The 20,388-nt window shown below is 41.2% G+C and overlaps 1 protein-coding gene across 2 annotated transcripts; it reads right to left on the bottom strand.

Moving 5' to 3' along the window:
- Positions 1 to 4,831: 4,831 nt before the first annotated feature.
- Positions 4,832 to 17,194, bottom strand: LOC122770619 (somatostatin-like receptor F_48D10.1). 2 transcript variants are annotated; one of them, XM_044027578.1, is made up of 5 exons: positions 15,770 to 17,194; positions 11,268 to 11,408; positions 10,908 to 11,180; positions 8,655 to 8,801; positions 4,832 to 7,345 (listed from the first exon to the last, which is right to left on the bottom strand). In XM_044027578.1, the coding sequence occupies exons 1-5, from the start codon at positions 16,340 to 16,342 to the stop codon at positions 7,127 to 7,129; spliced, it is 1,353 nt and encodes a 450-aa protein (XP_043883513.1). In that variant the 5' UTR covers positions 16,343 to 17,194; the 3' UTR covers positions 4,832 to 7,126. The 2 variants fall into 2 exon arrangements, with proteins under 2 accessions (XP_043883513.1, XP_043883515.1); XM_044027580.1 differs by having other exon boundaries at positions 8,682 to 8,801.
- Between the last annotated feature and the right edge of the window lie 3,194 nt (positions 17,195 to 20,388).

The following is a 20,388-nucleotide window of genomic DNA, read 5'->3' as shown; positions in this document are numbered from 1 at the left end:
CTGAAATAGAGCGCTACACTCCGGGTGTTGACGCCGGATGGAGGAGGAAAAGTTAACGAGTGCAATAAAAACAGCTTTGTCGCATAAAAGAGGGCATTTAGGACGTGATTGAAATGTTTCCCGTTCCCATCTGCATTTCACTGTGCTGCAAAAACAGCAGACACAGTGGGCAAGAGGGAGTATGTTGATGAGGGAACCACAACATTCCTTGAAATAGTGCAGGAAGCAAATATTACTTGCTTCATTGATCCTCCCCCCACATCAATCCACAGAACCAATAATTACACACTGGACCACTGATGACAATGACACAGGTCATGATTGCAGCTGGGAAGTTTGAAAATGACACTGATTGGCTCAACAGGGATGTGCTACTACAGGTCAGAAAGAAATCGTTTGGCTTAGTGATTGTGCGAGGGAGATTATATCACCGCTGCACAGAGTGAATCCTCACTTTTGCATGATTATTCACTGTGTGAAGAGATGGATGTAGCACAAAAAAAAAGCAATAAGTATTACATAAGCTGATCACGGTGGGTTGGCAAAAGGCCATAAACTGTTTTATTGAACACTAATAGTGATATAAAACTGAAAAAGTAGTTTAATACATGAGAAAATACAAATGGCACAGCTGTTTCTAAAATGTGCCAAATGAGTCTTCACCTGTACCTTCCGTACTAAAACCTGCTTCACAAAGTCAAACTTTGCAGAGATGACGTGTTATGATTGAGTTTAGAGCTGCAGCTGCAGCTGCATCATTCCAAAGAGATACTCATCCTGAAATTGTTGGGGGGTTTTTTTCAGGCGAACCTGAATTATTGTAATTTTTTGTGTGTGCCATTTCCATTTACTCTTTACCAGTAACACATGCACTGATATTTACACATCTTAACAACTCTCCCAAGCGTTCCTTTTACTATGACACCCAAAGTATTCAAATAGACCTTGTGGTTGCAGAGATATACTCATTTTATTATGAGTGTGCAATTTTCGAGCCGAGACCTACAAAAGAGGCTTAGGGCTTCATGGTCAAGGTCATTGAATGGGATGAGAATTTGAGCCAAACGCTGAAGCATTAGTGCTTTTTCTTCACCAACCTCTCTGTTTGTCGTGTCCGTGTCCTGACATGTAACATAATGATGGTGGCTTGTGTGATTGTAATTGGGCTATGCTGATTTTAAAGGGGCTAAACCAGCGCTCTCTAATGACATAACTGGCCACAACTGCAACTGCAGCCTATGGTCATGCGCACAAGGGGAGGACAGCCACGACGAGTGAGACTGCTATATTCACTTACACTGATGAGGAGACTAAAGCAACACTCACGCAATCTTTGACTGACTGCACCTGATTAACCGGTGGGTGGAAATGACGGATGTTTACCCTGAGAGCGAGACTGAGATCCGTTCATTCATTTGGCCTTAAAATAACGATTAATGCATGAGTCATTTTTTAGATATAACCTCTTTAATATCTACACCACAGGTCAAACTGTCTCTTTTTCATTGATATTTTTGACTGCACTCCACTCACAGTTATGACAAATTACTCCTTTTGCCAAACAATAAATCCTCCTGTGCTTACAAAAACCATGTGAGGACAAATGAAATATTGACAGCTACATTCAGAGCACTTTTTTTCAAAGTCCCTCTTCTCTTCATAGAGCTTTAAAGTTTAAATTTGCAATTATTTTTCCATATTCTTTACTGTACATTTCCTGGCTCTCAGTTCTATCCTGCACTCTTTTCCCTCTGCTCCTCTCGGATAAAAGGGCATCATTGAGTTTTCCTCCACGAGGCAAACAGTCAGTCACCCACTGAGTCTGTAGACAGATATACTGAGTGACAGTCAAACCCCTGGTGATTAACGTCACATCTTATTGCAGCGAGAGCGCTCTCTGCGCGGGAGCACATAACAAGCTCAGATGGTCACTTGACTGACACATCTTTAATGTCAATCATCATCTTGGGGAGAAGAAATAAAGATCATCAGTTGCGCTGATCACGATGTAAATATATGTGTAAACATGTGATTACAGATGCTTTTTTTAATGCAGATGACATAAGAAAAAGGACAAAAATAGAACAATAGAAATCACAATCTTTTCTGAAGTGTGAATGGCGTCAGTGATAATAAGCAGAAGAAGGTTATTATTAGACACATATTCGCCGTGCAGCAACCAGGAAGACACACAAAAGATCTTCACCCACACGGATTCATTTATGCTAAAATGTGCCATCCTGATTCTCGGTTGGAACATCAGTGGGTCGACGTTGCCGTCGTCGCCTCGGCCAACATCTACATGCATGAATGCGTCCACACGCTGCCGTGTTGCTAATTATATATTTGCATTAAATTGTAGTTGAAATGAAAATAAACCAATGGCTGGTGAGTGTATAGAGGTGTCATGTAGGATTCACACTCGCAAACACAAAACCTGAAAATGCATGGTAAGCACTTATATATTTATTTATTGTAATATTTTATGCATCCCAAACTTTTAATGCATTATAATCTACTTATAACACTATAATTAGTTGTAAGCACTCATTAGTGCTTTATACAATATGCTGTATGTATGATTAATGCTTAATACTTGTAATGCTTTATTCAATAATAAAATAATAAAACTGTAACTAATCTAGGTCTGATGGATTCAATCCTGCGTCCATCCAGACACAAGTCCGCTTCCTTAACCACCAGGCCACCAGGCCACCACTGCTGTGAGTGGGTGTGGAACGTGTCATTTGTGTGAGAGTTGGCCGCCCTGCTTTAACACCAGGCACATCGCCGAAGACACTTTTGCACAAGCTAACTTTGCATCACCGTAATTACGTGATGGTTTGTGCTATCAGAAGAGTTCCAACTGATTTGGAAAGCTGAGAAGTTGCAAATCAAAGCCAACGTGTGGTTTTTATGGTCATTTCAATCTTGCAGGAAGCTGGGGAATCAGCGTCTTTATCACCAGAGAGGATAAAGATGGAAAAACGCCTGTACATGCTGTACTTTCCATTTCTTGGCCTGTTTTGGACACTGAGACCAAAACTCAAACAAATGTTATTTTAAATCTGTTTTAATCTGTTTTCAAATTTAGCACGCAAAAAACTGGTGTTTGTGTACAACTACAGTGTTTTAAACATACAGTAAATTGTAAATAACTGCCAGACAGTCTGTGTGAGTGTGTGTGAGAGGCAGAGTCAACCTGACATCCAGTCTGTGGTCATTTCCACGACGAGCCGTCTCCAAAGACTCTCGGGGAAAGCAGACGCTCACAAGGGCACAGAGGATTAGATCATTACACAGCATAAGCATATGATTTCTGTCATCGCTCTCTCTAAGTTAAATCATTAATGCGTTAAGTTAACGGTGATGCGACATGTACTGATGGATGTAGGACTGGAAATGCACACTTAATGTTTGGTACATGTCTGTGATTCTCAGGGTTCTGACTATAGTTTTCTAACTAGTTTTTAAGTGTGTTACATATACAGTAAATGTGATGCAGAAAAGGGCAATCAGATGAATAAATAACACAGGATATAGAGACCACACAAATGAACTCGAACTCATTTCTGGATCTGATTTAGTTTAAAACAGCACAAATAATATTCAAAGCAAGAAATAATATCTATCTATCTATCTATCTATCTATCTATCTATCTATCTATCTATCTATCTATCTATCTATCTATCTATCTATCTATCTATCTATCTATCTATCTTTTTTTTTACTTTTGTGTAACTTCTTTTTCTTTTATTCCTTTTACTTCTTTAAACATTTTCAATCTCTGTAAAAGGGCCACTTCACCCAGAAAAATAAACAGTTTTGTGTGTGTGTGTGTGTGTTGTTTTTCTTTTTTTTTAAACTCATTTCCAGAGATAAATGTGTTCTGGGAGTCGGGATTGAAAAGAATAAATAAATAAATCTTACAAAAAGTTGACCAAAAACCAAATGACTGCCTTCAAAGAAAATGAAAGCCCCGCAGTGCTCTTCAACGTGTTTCCATCAGTTATGACAAGTTTTATGAGTAAAATATTTGAAAAAAATAATAAAACAGGTCAAATTTAATCCAACTCCGCAAATGTGATTAGCACAATATTGAAAATGCACGCTTCACCAACAGCAATCAAGCACTTAAGCTGCTGCTGTTTCTTTTGCCACACAGCTCCCATTAAGTTTCCTGAATGCAGTCCAAACACGTAACACTATGTTAAAGGGCTGATATGCAACTTATAGAAACATCAGAAGACTGAATTGCTTCTTTCTCTCCTCTCTCTCTTTCTGTGTGTGTGTGTGTGTGTGAGAGAGGGAGAGAGAGAGAGACAGGTGAGGGAGATAAAAATAGAGCACTTTACTATAAATAACAGGCCTTTAAAACACATTGCAGGTTTGGACAGACACACGTGGGAGGAGAATAATTCAATCTGTTGTATTCTTCTGTGTATAATAATAATAATCCACGTTCCCACTCTGTCAGTGAGTCACACACATAATGCTCCGTACATGACAGGACTGTTGACGTGTGACGTTAACACGCAGCGTTGCGTAAAAATGTTGGACCGCACGCTTCAGTCCCGTCGGTGATTTCCGTGCACACACGGTGTCAGACTTGATGTGATCCGAGGTCTTTTCAGCTGGTGCAGCAGATGTTGTCGCTGTAAATAGAAGCATGAGGGGGGCGGCATGCGACCACAGCTCGGGGGAGTGTATCCTTCACCGGGCTCACAACTCACAAATTAGCTGTGTTTGTAGACATCCTTCGCCGACTGTCAGTCAGCCAGTGGTTTGTGTGTGTGTGTGTGTGACAGCACAGTAAATGGGGACGTTTGGTTTCTCATCAAACCATTTTATTTTCTGACAAATAGGGCACTGAATCGTCTGCACAACCATATATAGTGGGGCAAAATATACAGCAATTTGCATAATGTGTTTTTTTTTTTCTTTCTGGCAGTTTCAGCTTCCATTATTTTCACTGTCATCGCCTCCACTTATTATAATGAGCACTGAGGAATTTCCTTCCCTGTCATCTTTACACAGAAGTGGCTGGAGAATTATTAGTGCTAGGACCAAATAGTGTGGACCTAATGTGACATATGAAGGTCACCATTTTGCACCACCATCTTTGTACTTTGCGGCCTGAAGTGACATAAACTACTTAGAGCACATGTTTCACATTGTGAAGCTCAAGCTTACTCCAAAAACCAAGGACATGCGGAGGCATCGCGTGAGCTGTTGTTTGATGAATTCATCTGCAGTCGCACCATTAGATGTCACCAATCCTTGCACAGTCACCTTTAAAGAATGGTTTCCAAACCTCTCCAGTCTGTGTCAGAAAAGACCAAGAATCTTCCTTAATGGGGTTGACAGGGCGGCAATCAATGACTGACAACATTCCTACATGTAAAGCCTGGTGACCCTGGCTGCAGTGTTTGTCGTTGTAGTCATTCGTTCACGCATGGATCTTTGTCCATTTTTCTCAAACATTTGGTCCAATCACAGTAGTCATTTCATGCTGTGATAAAAGGGGGCGGGGACATCATTATTAACATAATTGGTTAGGTAGGTTTGTCAGCAGGACGTTGACACCACAGAGTTCCTCCACTCCCCCACACTAATGTGCTTGTTCTCACTCCAAACTACACAAACACACAATGGCAGCACCAGTGTCTTTAGGATATTTTGGATTCACATTTGCACAGTGGGAGGAAACGCAGACGTGAATTCTGCACCGGTTGCAAGATGTGTTGTTCGAGGGTCAAAGAGGGAAGAGGCTAAGAGGGAATGTGCTCCTTAGTTAGGAATGGCGTCTACTGCACTATACAAATGTGCACAACAGCCCACAAATGTACACACATACACAAAGACACAGAGTATACAGTATATACAGAGAGGTCAGAGTTTTACTGTTCTGAAAGAAGTGAAGTGTCTCCATTTGCATAAACACATGGCACAGGCAAAGGGTCACACTTACTTTGACTGCAAAGCTCACCAGTAGCACGCAAGCTATTCTGTGGAAATACAGTTACAAAATCCAAACAGCAGACTTTTCCACCAAAGCTCTAAACATGGTCAAGATCAACAATCACGATATACTCTTTTAAAGGTCCAGTGTGCAACATTAAGGAGGGTTTACTTTGACATACTACCCATGTGTATGTTTGTATAAGCGTAGAATTGCTTACAGATAAAAGCTGTGTCTCCACTGAGTGGAACCAGTTCGGTTTGGTACGTATTTTTTTTTTGGTGTTTCCATGAGTAAAAGTACCAAAACAAGCAGCCGTTCCATTGCTGGCAGCCTTCCCTTGCGGTACCACAATAAAATGGTACAGTCCGGTCAGGGTGAAGCTAGATTGTCGTTTGTTGTCCTCTCGTGGACGAGCACAGTCCAGACCCCGCCTACCAAGTAAAGGTAGTTAGGTTCTCTGTACCAACCGAGCCATACCATGATGGAAACACAGCATTATATGTACTTTTCAGAGGCTTTGCAGGATTATGTTTTAAGCCAGCCAGAGCACACTTTTTGAAGCGAAAGCAAACGTAGGAGAACGGTTACGCAAAGGCCACCATAGTTCCCTTTACTTGCATGAGGCGAATGTCCTTGTTGTTATGTTAGTGGGAGCTTGCAACAGATACGATATGTGAGGACAAAGCTTGTGAGTTGGGTCTGTCATAGCATTTTTGGTTCTTAAAAGTACATACTGGCATGTTATGTGTCAGAGTAACAGGAAGTGGAGGATGGAAGGTGTTATTGATATTTATGTCTTCACCGAGGAGACATGATGATTGCTGAGAGAGGCTGAAAAGGCACTTATGTCAGATGACTGGATGCAAAGAAACCTGGGGCCTGGTAAACAGCCTGGTCATACATGTGCTGGTACAAATCAAGCCAGGGGAAAAAAAAAATTCATGAATACAGGCCATCATAGATACAATGCATTGAGAATGAGTGTGAAATGTGTGCGGAAAATGACCGAGAAACCTATTTAAATAGCGTTACTGCTGAAAACTCTGGTCGTTTCACATTTGCCATTATTCAAACAGATGTATCTCGTTCCTATTCGATGATCCTCACATCGTATTTTTCCTCCCCCAATCCTAAAACACCCGACACTCAAAGTCAATAAGTTACTGTTGCTGTGGGGCTAAGGCAGCAGAGAAAGCAGGCGCCGTCAGGGCAGTGATGGTGGGAGGTTCGCCGGAGTTTGCCATGGAGACTGCTGCACAGGTGGTAGTGGTGGGTCTGGTCTCTGCTGGGTAAGTGTAGGGTGACTGGCTGGCACTGCTGGAGCAGTGCAGGTCTGCTGCTGTGTGTGAGGTAGGCGAGGCTGGAGGGTGAGGAGAGATCTTCAAAGAGTAAGAAGAGATCCAGAATCAAGGCAAGCAGAGGAGGGAAGCATCAAAAGCAACAGAGGTGGAGTAGGGAAAAAAAAGAAAAGAGAAGAAGATGCGGCATGACATGAGACAACAGAGTTACGACGATGATGATGATGATGATGAAGGGAACAGAAAGAGAATGGTGAAACAAAAAGTAGAGCATTAATTCATCCATACAAGCAAATGAAACATAGAATTTTGAATATCCAGTAAAAAAGCGGTAATAATGTGGTTCTTGTATGGTTATAATTTTGTAAAATTATAGTAATATCGTTTTTTATAAAGCACCTTTCTAGTCCTGATGACCTACAGAGCTACCACAGTTCTGCCATTCACCCATTCACCCACACATTCAAACAGCATATCTACATTCAGCCCTTTCTCTCTCACACACACGTATCAAACCCAATCACAAGTGTCTTGCCCCGGGGGACATGTAGACCTTCCTGTGTGGGGGACATGTAGACCTTCCTGTGTGGGGGACATGTAGACCTTCCTGTTGAAAGATAAGTCCACTGTATAGTATGTATGTAATTGAATCTCATCGACACCAGTGCCAGAAACTGTTTATGTTGTCTCAAAACAAGTGGAACAGAAGGACACAAGACACTCTATAGATTGTACATTCTTAGAGCCTCTTAGAGAATAAAGCAGCCTAAATGCTCTGTGTTCTGAGGATTACAGTAAAGCTGAGGTGAAGGAGTCCAGGTTGCCTGTGTGCAAGTGTTTTATATGTGCAGGACTGAATGTGTTTACGTTATGACCAGACCAACCAGAGTTAAAATCACATACCTCAACTTGATCATGACCAACAATCCGTACATGAATAATTGAGCACTTTTACATATCTCTAACTTTGTGACTTGATGAGGAAGTTGTAGTTCTAATAACCTTGAGCCAGCTGAAGAAGCTGTTAGAGAGTCTCACCAGGGCCGCTCTGTCAGTCTAATGCACTTCACTGTGCTTATACAAGTTATTCAACCTGACGTTATGAAGCCCCACGCTGCATTAAGCAGCAAGATTTTTTATTCACTGGCTGCTCTCCTACACACACACACACAGGTTGTTCGCAGCAATTCTTCTTAGTGCACTGCGTTGACCTTTATTCATTTGGACTCCTACACAAAGCCTTAACCATAGCCACTTAATACATAGGGCCTAACACATTTCAAATCTTAGGCCTGAACATCATCTTCCTCAGAAATGTGGTTCTGCCTCATTAGGACCAGATTTTCGTCTGACTGAGTATTTAAGGCAGAAAAGGTCCTAAAGAAAGTACCTGGCTGGTCTGGGTATCATTGCGGACCTGGTTTCGAGGGGAGAGCATGATGCAGTCGTGCGCCGTAGTTTTCTCAGAACGCGGGGCACTGGGGTCGCCATCGTCTACACCATTAGCCTTGCATCTCATACTCTTCATACACAGCACCTGCAGCACCACAACAACACATATTTTGGAGAGCCTTTAAAGTTGCATCAAAGTGTGCATGTACAGTGCTCAGCATAAGTCAGTACAAGCCAAGAGAATCCACATTTTCTATGAAAAAACAAGATTTGGTCATTTGCGCACACACGTAAATCTATTTTTCCTGACAAATTCATGTTGCAAACACATACATCCAATGAAAGCCTTACATTTTGGACTCCAAAAATCCTAATTAACAAGAATTCAACCGCAGGTGAGTCTAATTATTCATTGAGGGAGTTGAGTATAGAAGGGTGTTACTTAACAAAGAAAAACCCCTTCCCATTTCATTTCAGTAGAAAGCCAAACTACAGATATGTGGCCTAGAATCTGCCAGGGCCCATGCAGAAAAAGATGAGGACTACTGGGATTCTGTACTCTGGAGTGATGAGAACATGATAAATGTTTTTTGGAGATCAGGGTGAAAGTGATTCAGTGGCCAAATATGTCTCCTGATCTGAACCCAATCGAACACCTAAGGGGAATTCTGAAGAGACAAGTTGAGCATTATTCGGCACCAAGGCTCGAAAAGAGGTCGATCTTGAAGAATGGGAAAAAGATAAATATTGCAATATGTCGCCAGCTTGTTCATTCCATGCCAAGAACACTTGGCACGCTGTCCTGTAAAATAATGGAGGTCATACAAAATATTAAGTACTAGAAAAACACAGTATTATCATGAGACAACAGTTTCTAATAACCAGGCTTGAAAAACACAAACACCTTGGACTCATTGTGCGAGTGTAACACCTTACACTCGCACAATGAGTCCAAGGTGTTTGTGTCCTGTGTGCTGTGGTCAAAGGAAGGAAAGGAAAGGATTTTTATTGTCGTTATAAAACCAAACAGTGCTAACCACTACTCTACTACACCATGCCGTATGAGTTATTATATGCCAATATGTGTGGATTTAAGCATGTTTCTTTTATTGCTCAAAAGATAGTGTTGATTTTCCTGAGTTTTTAAAAAGTATATTCCTGAAGATTGCGAGACAGTCATGCTAAACAGCAATTGCGGCTAAAGACGCTTTACTGCAGAAACCTTTGTATTTATTTTAGTGTCAAAAAAGTTTATTTAAGAAACAGAGGAAAGAAGCCCAGTATAGCTCTTTCTTTAAAGTCAAAGACACGCAAACGAAATCCCAGAAGGGCACCCCGTGACCCTCATGTGGAGGATAAAGAGGTAGACGATGAATCCCAGAAGTCCTGCTGGATGTTAATATTACAGACATCCATGGAGGAAGAAAGAAAAGACATTCTGTCTTCACTTCAGTGTATTAGGATTTGAGTATTAGCTTATAATATTTGAGCAGAGCAAATTATGCCACATGTACTGGCAGAAAGATGAAAATCTTTTACTTCTAAGCTTAGTTAGAATGAAGTAAAAAAACTGAGCCAAACTAAACCTTCCTTCAACATCATATGTTCAGTATTAGCGGATGTTTACTTCCATCAGATGGTTCATTTTGATCAAACCAAGAGAGAGACGGAATATTGTAACACTCTGAGATGAGATGTGAGCTTAGAAATGCGACTGTCATGCTCTCAGCAGCATGTAGAGGATTCTTTGTTTGCCCCATACTACTGTATTATGTCAATACTGTGAGAGACTCTGAAGGTGTGAAAATGCATTAAACTTTAACCTTATATTCCAAGACAGTATAAGGAAAGAGTTCACCGTTTCAGGACTCATTTCCTGTCTTGTCCTTACCTTCAGTGAAGCCAAGACACATTTGACACATTTTTAACTTGTTGTTTTTTTACACTTCACTTCTCGTTCTTTTTATAGCAACTCTGTTTTACACATTTTAGCCTTAAAATAACTGCTTCACTTCAATTATTTTTGATGGCTCGCTGGCTGAATAGGGAGAACCTTTCATCCCTGCGCTCTATTTGACCTATGTGATAGTCAGACACAGACACAAGCGACCAGAATCAGGCCATGCCAGTTCAAGGCCCAGTTCCTTTTCACCCCTATACCATGACCCTTGACCCTCGGAACTGCAATGGGTAGTGGTTAAAATCTGTCTCTACGACATGGGACACCCGTTCAAGAAAACATTCAACCTACTTTTTTGAAACACTGTTTGAAATTGTCTGACAGGAAGCCGTAGAGCACGGGGTTGGCACAGGAGTTGGCGTACGACAGGATGACCGCAAAGAAGTAGATGCCGGCGGTGACGCTGGACTCTGGGATGATGACGACCAGGTTGATAATGTTGATGATGAAGAACGGCAGCCAGCAGAGAACGAACACCACCACGATCACCACCACCATCCTCGTCACCTTGCGCTCCGAGCGCCGACGCTTGGTGAAACCCACCCGCGCCCTCGAGGACTTCACCTGCAACGAGGTCAGTTTGATTATGAGGGTGATAATACGGATGCAGATTGTTGTATGATTTTTAAAATCAGCTTCACGTGAACACACCTTGACGACGATAAGTAAGTAGCAGAGGCAAATAATGAGCAGCGGCCCAAAGAAACCCAACGTGGCAGTGTAGAGAATGAAGGCTGTCGACCATACGGCCTTCGGCTCTGGCCAGATCATGTTGCAAGAGTTAAATACTTCCTAAAATGAAAGGAATTAAGGTGAGTGAAATCTGAACATTAAAGAAAACTAAAAGAACCTAAAACTTCAGACAGTGAATAAAGCATTTTACTTTGAACCTCACGCGTTAAATTGCAAATACGTTGAAGACAGCGGGGAGAGGATTTAGGCAGGCATGTAAGGTTAAGGTAAAGGTTAAGGCTAAGGTTAAAGGAATACTTCACAGATTTGCATTTAGCTTTGTATTACTAGAATAGGGCTAGTATTTCCCCTGAGTTGAGAAATGTCTTCATTCTTTTCTTTGTTACGTGTCCACCAGTGACACTTGGGCCTATAATCTTAATCCCTGACTTCACCAAGGAAACCAGAAGACACTGTCTTGCATTGTGAAAGATATTTACATAATAAGGAACATCTGGGGACTGAGAAGTGAAGGTAACTTTTTAACTTGACAAAGTTTTTCTGTCCTTTTGTTAAACCAATGTCCTTCAGAACTGGCACGTATCATAGCAACTTTATAAAAACGACACATTCCCTTCATACACTTCTCCTCTTCAAAAGCTTTTCTGTGCTTCTCGCTGTTACACAACGTTTTTCTTCCACGTGTGTATCATTATACATACAAGTTTGCACTGAAATGATATAGCATCGTTTGGCATACAATTCTAATTGGGGGCATAAACAAAAGTAAACCATGGATCTGTATTGCTCTTTTTCAAGAGGAAGAATTCACTGCAGCCACTGGAAATCAGATTTGATCAAACAATACGGATTTATTGCAGGTTGACATGGAAAAAGCTGAGTATTGGAAGCATTTCTAACACTTTTATTTTCTCATTTACCTTCATCCTCTGTCTCGTTTTTGCGAAGTTCTACATTTTGAGTAATATATATTATAGATAGATTTGTTGTCATTTCCTCTTCAGAGTTTGTTTCATATGAAGTTTACCAGCAGGAGAAGATTAGTTTAGTTTAACACAAATATTGTCTACCAGTGCTTTACTTGACCTTTCAGTTACTTGTTGGTTGCCAAGGAACTGGAGATTGTAAGAGCTGAATTCACACTTCATTGTTGTGAACATTTTGCATGTGTTATTCAAAGCCAGACCATCTTTATTATTTCCTGTGTTTCAGTTTTTGGACTAAGCTGAGCTATCTGGCTTCCCATTTAGCATGTAAACATGTGGGCAGTGGATTTTCTTGTCATGCTGTTAATTCTTTTAGTTCTGTTGTTGCAGTGTTGATATTGGATTTGTTTTCCTCGTCTTGATTAAAAACGGTGGCGCATAACCTTTAAATCCACCATTGTGAAAGGAGTTCACACAATGCTGATTAACCCTATCAGCTCCTCGTGGTACTCCTCATATTTCTCATTACAGCGGTGTTAGGTTTGGCTAGATAAGTATCTCTTGTCCCCGCCCGTCCCTGCACTGTCGCTGTATACACACAAACGCTCCCTCAGGTCAGGTCTGATAGTATTTGTCGCCATTGATGTTGAATGTTGACAAGTATTTTGTGGTATTATCAGGGACACCTGGTGGTGGGGGTGGTCACTGCATGCACAAGTATGAGTCACATCTGAAACAATAAGGAGCACAGGAAAGGAAAAGAGTGCGGGAATAACAAAAACTACTAATTACTACATCATATTTTGGGTGCCTCTGCATAAGATAATCATTGCTGCCTGCGGGTTTATAGCAAATGAAACTAAATGGTAAAAAGTCAAATCACACCATGTCTGTTCATTACACACACTGCAGCTTTGAAGTGATCTGTTAGCGTGATGAGATAAAATGAGTTCTTTCAGGTATGAAAGGGCCTGATCATTAAGTGCTTTGTACGTGAGGGAGGAGGATTTTAAATTGAATTCTAAACTGTACGGGAAGCCAGTGTAGAGAAGCTAACACTGGAGTGATACGGTCTCTCTTTTCTATTTTGAATGAACTGGAGGGCTTTAACAGACTTGTTGGAACATCCTGAGAGTAATGAGTTAAAGTAATCTAATCTAGATAGATAACAAAAGCATGACCTGGTTTTTCAGCGTCCTTTAAGGACACAATGTTTCTAATTTTCATAATGTTCCACAGGTGGAAGAAGGCTGTTCTGGAAATGAGTTTTATGTGTGAATCAAATGACACTTCGTGGTCAAAAATAACTCCAAGCTTCCACATGTCTGTCTAAAGTGACACTGCGGTCATACGGAGACTAGACCATTGAGGCCAAGAGAAGGTTGTTACTAACTAGTAACAACAACTAGTAACTAGTACTGTTTCTGTGCTATGATGTCATCCTGACTGGAAATCTGCACACAGGCCGTTCATGCGCAAATAGTCACATAATTGATTAGCAACTGCCTTTTCTAAGATTTTAGAAACGACTGGCATGTTTGATATAGGTCGGTAATTCGCTTAAACAAATGGGTCGAGGGTCACTATTTTGAGAATTGGGTTTAATCACTGCTTGGGGCACAGATCCAATTAATAAGGATAGAGTCATTTGATTTAATATGGAGCTGTTAATTAAAGGAAAAACATCTTTAATGGGGATGGGACCTAACTGACAGGTTGATGGTTTCAGATGATGATACTAATGATGTTAACTCAGAGAGATCTATAGGGGAGGAACTGTACAACTTGCGCTTCTTAAGCTCTTGTGCTAAAAAAATGAAGGAGGCAATATTATTCCTCTAATTGATGTTATTTTATTCCCAAAGAAGTTCATGAGGTGGTCACTGCTCAGTGTTAAAGGAAGAGCTGGTTCAGTGGAGCAGTGACTCTGTGTCAGCCTGGCTGCAGTGCTGAAAAGAAGCCTGCGATTATTTTTGTTTTCTTCAATTAAAGAAGAATAATAGGCAGCTCTAGCTTTATGTGGGGCTGTTGTTGTATGCTGCGATACCATCTTTCCAGGCTACATGATATTCCTAGTGGAACGAAATTTTCTTTCAAATTTACATAAAACCTAGAGAGCGGACTATCAGAGTTAAACCATGGTGCTCGCCTCCTCTGATTCAACACTTTCTTTTTCAGAGGGGCAACACAATCTAATGTAGTACACAGAGAGGCGGCTGCACTATAAACAAGATTATCTATGAGACAGGGAGTGAAATCATGACAGGTACCTTCAGATGTACTGACATATGGCACTGAGTTAAATAAAGGTTGCACTGTCTCTTTGAATGTTTTAACTGTAGTGGTATTTTGTTCTTTATGTCATTGTAGTTAATTATTGTCCAACTAAATGTGAGTAAATAATGATCAGTTAGGAGCAGGTTTTGGGGGAATATCAGAGGTTAGCACATGATCGAGGGTGTGGCTAAGTGAGTGGCTTTATTCGCATGATTCTAACAGCGGATCAAATGCAGAACTAAGAATATCGCTGTCGACATCTATAGGGATGTTGAAATCCCCTAGTTTAGAAGTTAGGAAGGACCTTCTCTTGGCCTCAGATAATGGTCAAGTCTCTGACCACATTGTCACTTTAGATGACATCACCATGGCTTCCAGTTCATGTGAGGAACCTTGGAGTTATTTTTGACCAGGAAGTGTCATTTGATTCACACATAAAACTAATTCTAGAACAGCCTTCTTCCACCTGTGGAACATTATGAAAGATTCTGTCCTTGAAGAACACTGAAGAAAAAACAGTGCATGCCTTTGTTCTGGATTAGATTGCTGTAACTCCTTACTATTAATTAAGTAAGTTAATTCAAAATGCTGCAGCACAAGTTTTGACAGACCATATCACTCCAGTGTTAGCTTCTCTACACTGGCTCCCCAGACAGTTTAGAATTCAATTTAAAATCCTCCTCCCTCACGTACAAAGCACTCAATGATCAGGCTCCTTCATTGCTGAAAGAACTAGTTTTACCTTATCACCCTAACAGATCACTTCAGTCCCAAAATGCAGGCTTACTTGTGGCTCCCAGAATCTGTAACCTGAACCTATCACATCACATCTACATGGATGTTGACATCCACCACAATTATGATCTGTTTCTAGTATTAACTCAGATAAGAATTCAGAGAACTGAATAAGGTGCAGGTGGACGATAAACAGTGACTATCAGAATTGGTTTCTGTGTTTTCCAACTAGGATGAGAAAGACTAAGAACACATCTTTCAAAATATAAATATGGGCTTGGGGTTGATTAATACACTGCTATCCTCCTCGGCCTGAGTTTCTTGGAATATGAGTATTATTATGAGTGGGTGGTGTCGACCACAAAGAATAGTGATTAGATCATTAAGATCATTTATTTAAACAGATTGTGAGTGATCTTCTTATATTTAATAGTCCACATTTAACAGTGTCTGAGGTGATTCTGTCAGTGGCACTGAGACACACAGAGACATGATGGTTTACCATGAGTATTGGTTTTATACCTGGACATCAGAGAAGATGACCACGGGCAGGACCACCACAAAGGACAAGGCCCACACCGCAGCGCTCACCGCCTTGGCCACGCGGGGGTGTCTCCACTTGGTGCTGCGGATTGGATGAACCACAGCCAGGTAGCGATCAATAGACATGACTGTCAGGCAGAAAATGGACGTGAATTGGTTCATAGAGTCTGCGGTCATGACCACACGGCAAAGGAAGGACCCAAACGGCCAATAGGAGAGCACATTCTGTGTGGTGAGGAAGGGGAGTCCGATTATGTAGAGCTCGTCGGCCACAGCCAGGTTCAGGATGTAGATGTTGGTGACTGTCTTCATCTTGGCATAGCGCAGCACCACATAGATGGCCAGAGTGTTGCCAGTCAGGCCCACCATGAAAACCGTAAGGGAGATGACTGCTGTCATCAGAGTACTGCTGCCCTCAAAGGGGACACTCTGGGTGGACAGGTTGGAGGAGATGTTGAAGAGATGGGGGTGAGAGGAGAGGAAGGGAGAGGGAGTTCCTGCTGTGGCAGAGGAATTAAAGTCTGATGACAGGGGAATCCACTGGGTCTCCATGGTAGTTTTCAGATAATGAAAGGAGTTGATGGGGCCACTCTTGTATTCACTGATCTACAAGGGTCTTATTTCAAACCTGTTAGTAATTTGTATCTGGTTTGATTCTGCTGATCTGCGCGTATAGGAGACTGTGACTCATAACGTGCCACCGTGCGCCATGAGCATGGCTGAGAACATAGTGAGTTCATCTACCTGGAAATAATTGACGTCCGCCTGCGCGCCGTGCTTCATAAGCCAAGTCAAAAAAATACAGAGATGCGCTACGCCAACTGCATTCTAACAGAACAATTCTCGCATTGGATCGCTTCCATAATTACGCACGGAATTAACGCTGACCCACAACGACAGTTATTCCTGTTCGTCACTTAATTCTCTTGTGTCGGTGGGTTTTTAAAAAGACTTAAATACGTTCTCTTATTATACCTAGACAATATCTCATCTGTCATACACTGGAGGAGATTATGGTTTGGAATAGTGCCACAGCTTTTACGCACGATAGATCTGCTCTGCGATATGGTTTTAAGTATGTATTATAACGTATTAGGTCCCGTCTCTGTTATTAATGTTTTGCCCATCCAATGCAAAGCGACATTTTAAAAGCACGTACTTGGTACACCGATGATATACTCATAGATCATGAACACGCTTACTTTGGCGAGCGCAGCGGAAGAGTCTCGTTCGACTTGAAAAATGTGTTGATTCCCGCAAAACAAAACTCCCGAGTGAAGTAAACACAGTCCCGGTCCCTTTATTTCCAGACGATTCTCCAATAACAGTGGACAATATTTGCGCCCGGGCGTCCGATCATTCGCTGTCCGTGGTGCTGAGCGTTTCGGGAGCGGCTCCAGCGGTTCTCCCTCAACTTTGTGCCCACACAGTTACGCTGCTCCTTTGATGTGATTTGTTAAGAGTGAGCTGCAGAGAACGAGAGCGCGCGCAAGCAAAGGAGAGAGCAAGAGAGTAATGCTACTTAATGATGACATGTATGTTACATAGCTGGCAGAAATTAAGGATCCCGACTTTAATAATATAGGCTACTGGATTATGAATATTTGTGTACCTCTTCTTCTGGCTTCTCCCTTTAGGGGTCTGACAACTACCAACCACATACTCTGCAGATTGGGAGACATGAAAAATTCAACTATGATCGAAATGCATGTAACAAGAGAAATCACTGAGAGAGCACAGCTCCCCACAGTGTCAATCCACTCAAAAGATAATCCATATCTGGATCAACACCAAATCCAAAACAATTCTTCATTGAGCCATAACCTTCATCTCAAGACAACTGAGCTCTGACATTGCTGTCAAAACAACCTCCTTGGCAGACGTAGAAAGATTGTGATTCAGTCCTCTCTGAATGATGTTTACACGAGTAACAAGGACAGCACACATGGTAACAGGACTCAACTCAATAACCACACAATAAAAGTCCAAAGTTTTTATGCCAAAAAAAGTAGGCTCACCAGGAAGCAGTCGATGCAAAGGAGCAACAACGAATGCAAAGGAGCATATAGGCTGAAATAGGAAATCAAACGATCTAAAGCTAAAACAAAAACCCCAGGAAACTATATATAAGTTTCCTGGGGGATAATAATACTGGAAGGCTTGCACAGAGACAAAGGCACAGTTAACCCCCTCAAAATCCCAATGGAAACAAATATATTGAGAAACGTATAGGACCCAAAATGGAGTCCTGTGCCCCACAGCTAAATAAGACCTGGACCAGAGAAGAGCAATGCACACACACAATTCAAAGGGAGATGAAAGAACGTTATGATCTACTGTCTCAAAAGCAGCAGTCGGGCGCATGAGCGTCAAAACACCAGAATCAACAATTAAAAGCAGGTCATTAAAAATGATTTAAAAGGGCTGTTTCTGTGCACTGGCACAGTTTAATTCAGTTGGATCCAATATTCTTTTTTTTCTTCTTGATAAGGGGCTGTACCACAGCATGTTTGAAGGCAGCTGCACAGCCAGAATTTATCAAGTCAACAACACAAGGCCTGATAATATCAAAAACATCCTGGAGCGATGCTGTCTGGCGGGCAGTAAGACGGCTGTAAGTGCTGAACTATTTCAGCAACAAATGAGAGGGACACCTGCTCAAAAATCCTCAAAATGGCAGGGCATATCAGAGAAGTAGCAGGGTCTGAGACAGAGGGAGAGGTGGAACCTGACGACCTGAGAGCAGAGATTTTGTCTTTAAAAAAACGTGAGGAATTTCTCACTAAGTGAAGGTGAGGGCACAGGATACAGGTGGAGCTTTGAGAGACAAGACAGTTAAGAGTTTTAAAAAGCTTTGTGACAGACGATGTGAAGTTGTTACTTAGTTTTGCTAAAATCTAAAAGATTTGGCTATTTCATGAAGGAACCTGGTAATCCCAGTACTTGGCACTCTTTCAAGTTTCCATTTTGACCCTCAAAAAGACAACGTTTGGGTACCCTTTGATTCAAGAATAGTAGTTAACGTTGTCAAATAGGCGTATCATTATTTTACAGGATAGATTTTTTTTTTGTCAGGACAGATTAGGCATGAAGGGAGAATTTCATCCTGAATATGATGAATAGGACTATTACTCACAAAACATTCATTGTTGTCATTGCAGATCTCTTCTCACACAGCTTGTTGGTCGAAGTGAGTAAACAGTCTCCCATCACACATTTGACATTACTCACCACCCCCCCGGCCACCAGAGTAATCTGTCAGATTTTGGCAGGGGTGCAGCTAAAAAATCTGATCGGGAAAACTGAACAACACCTAGGTGTTTACAGTTTACAGAGCAAGAGAACTGAACTGATTATACCAACATGCAAGACGCTAATCCAGGATCATCGTTCAGAAAAAGAGACAATGCACATCAGGGGTGACAAGAACGGGAGGCTGGCACTTCTAGAAGATGGAGATCAACATCTAAAAGCATCTGGAAGTGTATGTCTAATGATCCAGCACTGGGATTCTGAATGAAAAACGGGGACACAGAGCAGAAAGGAAGAGAGCGACAGTGAGAGAGCAAGATGGGCAAAGAGCCTGGACACTCATGTGCTTGAGGGAATAAACAAACATTGGATTAGAGAGCTGCAGTAGTTTCAGGAAGCTTACAGTAATCTCAGTGGAAGGACAACATGGACCATACATAGCGTACCATACTTGGATGGATTTATGAGACAGAGACCGACCTGATGATGGTAGATGATCTGAATTTATCATAGACTGTTAAAAGTTTTGATTTAAATAGGTCACCACAATCAAACAGTCGGGTTTCAGCACAGAACTTATTCCTGTGGGAAAAAAGCTTCCTTCTTCATGCATGATAACACATGAATGAACAAACATGCAAAAATGAACAACATGCAAAAAACTCACCAGTGTCAGCATTTCTTTTGTTCACATTTTACTCATTTAATTAAATAACCACACAGTTGAGTTTGAGTTAACGTTGTCACTTCTTTATTCATTGAACTAGCTAACTAAAATGTTCAAAGAGCCAGTTTTTCCACTTCTGCCCACAGGATGTGGGAGAGGCAATGATGGTGTAAGAAAAAAGTAATTTTGTCATCCTTTTTTGATAAGTTCTTTTGATAGTCTAGTGATGTCTGCACGTCATAGAGTGAATGAAAGCTGAGCTGTTTGACTGTAATTCATTTGCAGAACAATGAAATTCGTTTTTTTAATAGACCCCAATGGAAGCAAATATATTGAGAAAAGGATAGGACCCCCAGATGGAGCCTTGAGGCACTCCACCTGAACACCAACTGGAAACTGAGTTGATTTTCTTTTGATAGTCATTTGATTATTTCTTTCTTTGACCAGTTGGTGACCATAAACTCCCTCAGTGCCTCATTTTGAAGCAGGTTAAAATCAAACACATGGTTAAAGAGGAATGTGCTTTAAAGAAAGATATAGACGTAGAGCCTTCGAGGAAAGAGAGGGTATGTGACAAATACATATGATTCAAGAGCTCCATTATATATATATATATATATATATATATATATATATATATATATATATATATATATATATATATATATATATATATATA

The sequence above is a fragment of the Solea senegalensis genome, linkage group LG6 (genome assembly GCF_019176455.1).
Source record: "Solea senegalensis isolate Sse05_10M linkage group LG6, IFAPA_SoseM_1, whole genome shotgun sequence".
Lineage (NCBI taxonomy): Eukaryota > Metazoa > Chordata > Actinopteri > Pleuronectiformes > Soleidae > Solea > Solea senegalensis.
Note: the sequence above shows the minus strand (reverse complement) of the source record. Positions and strands in the feature narration are given on the sequence as shown.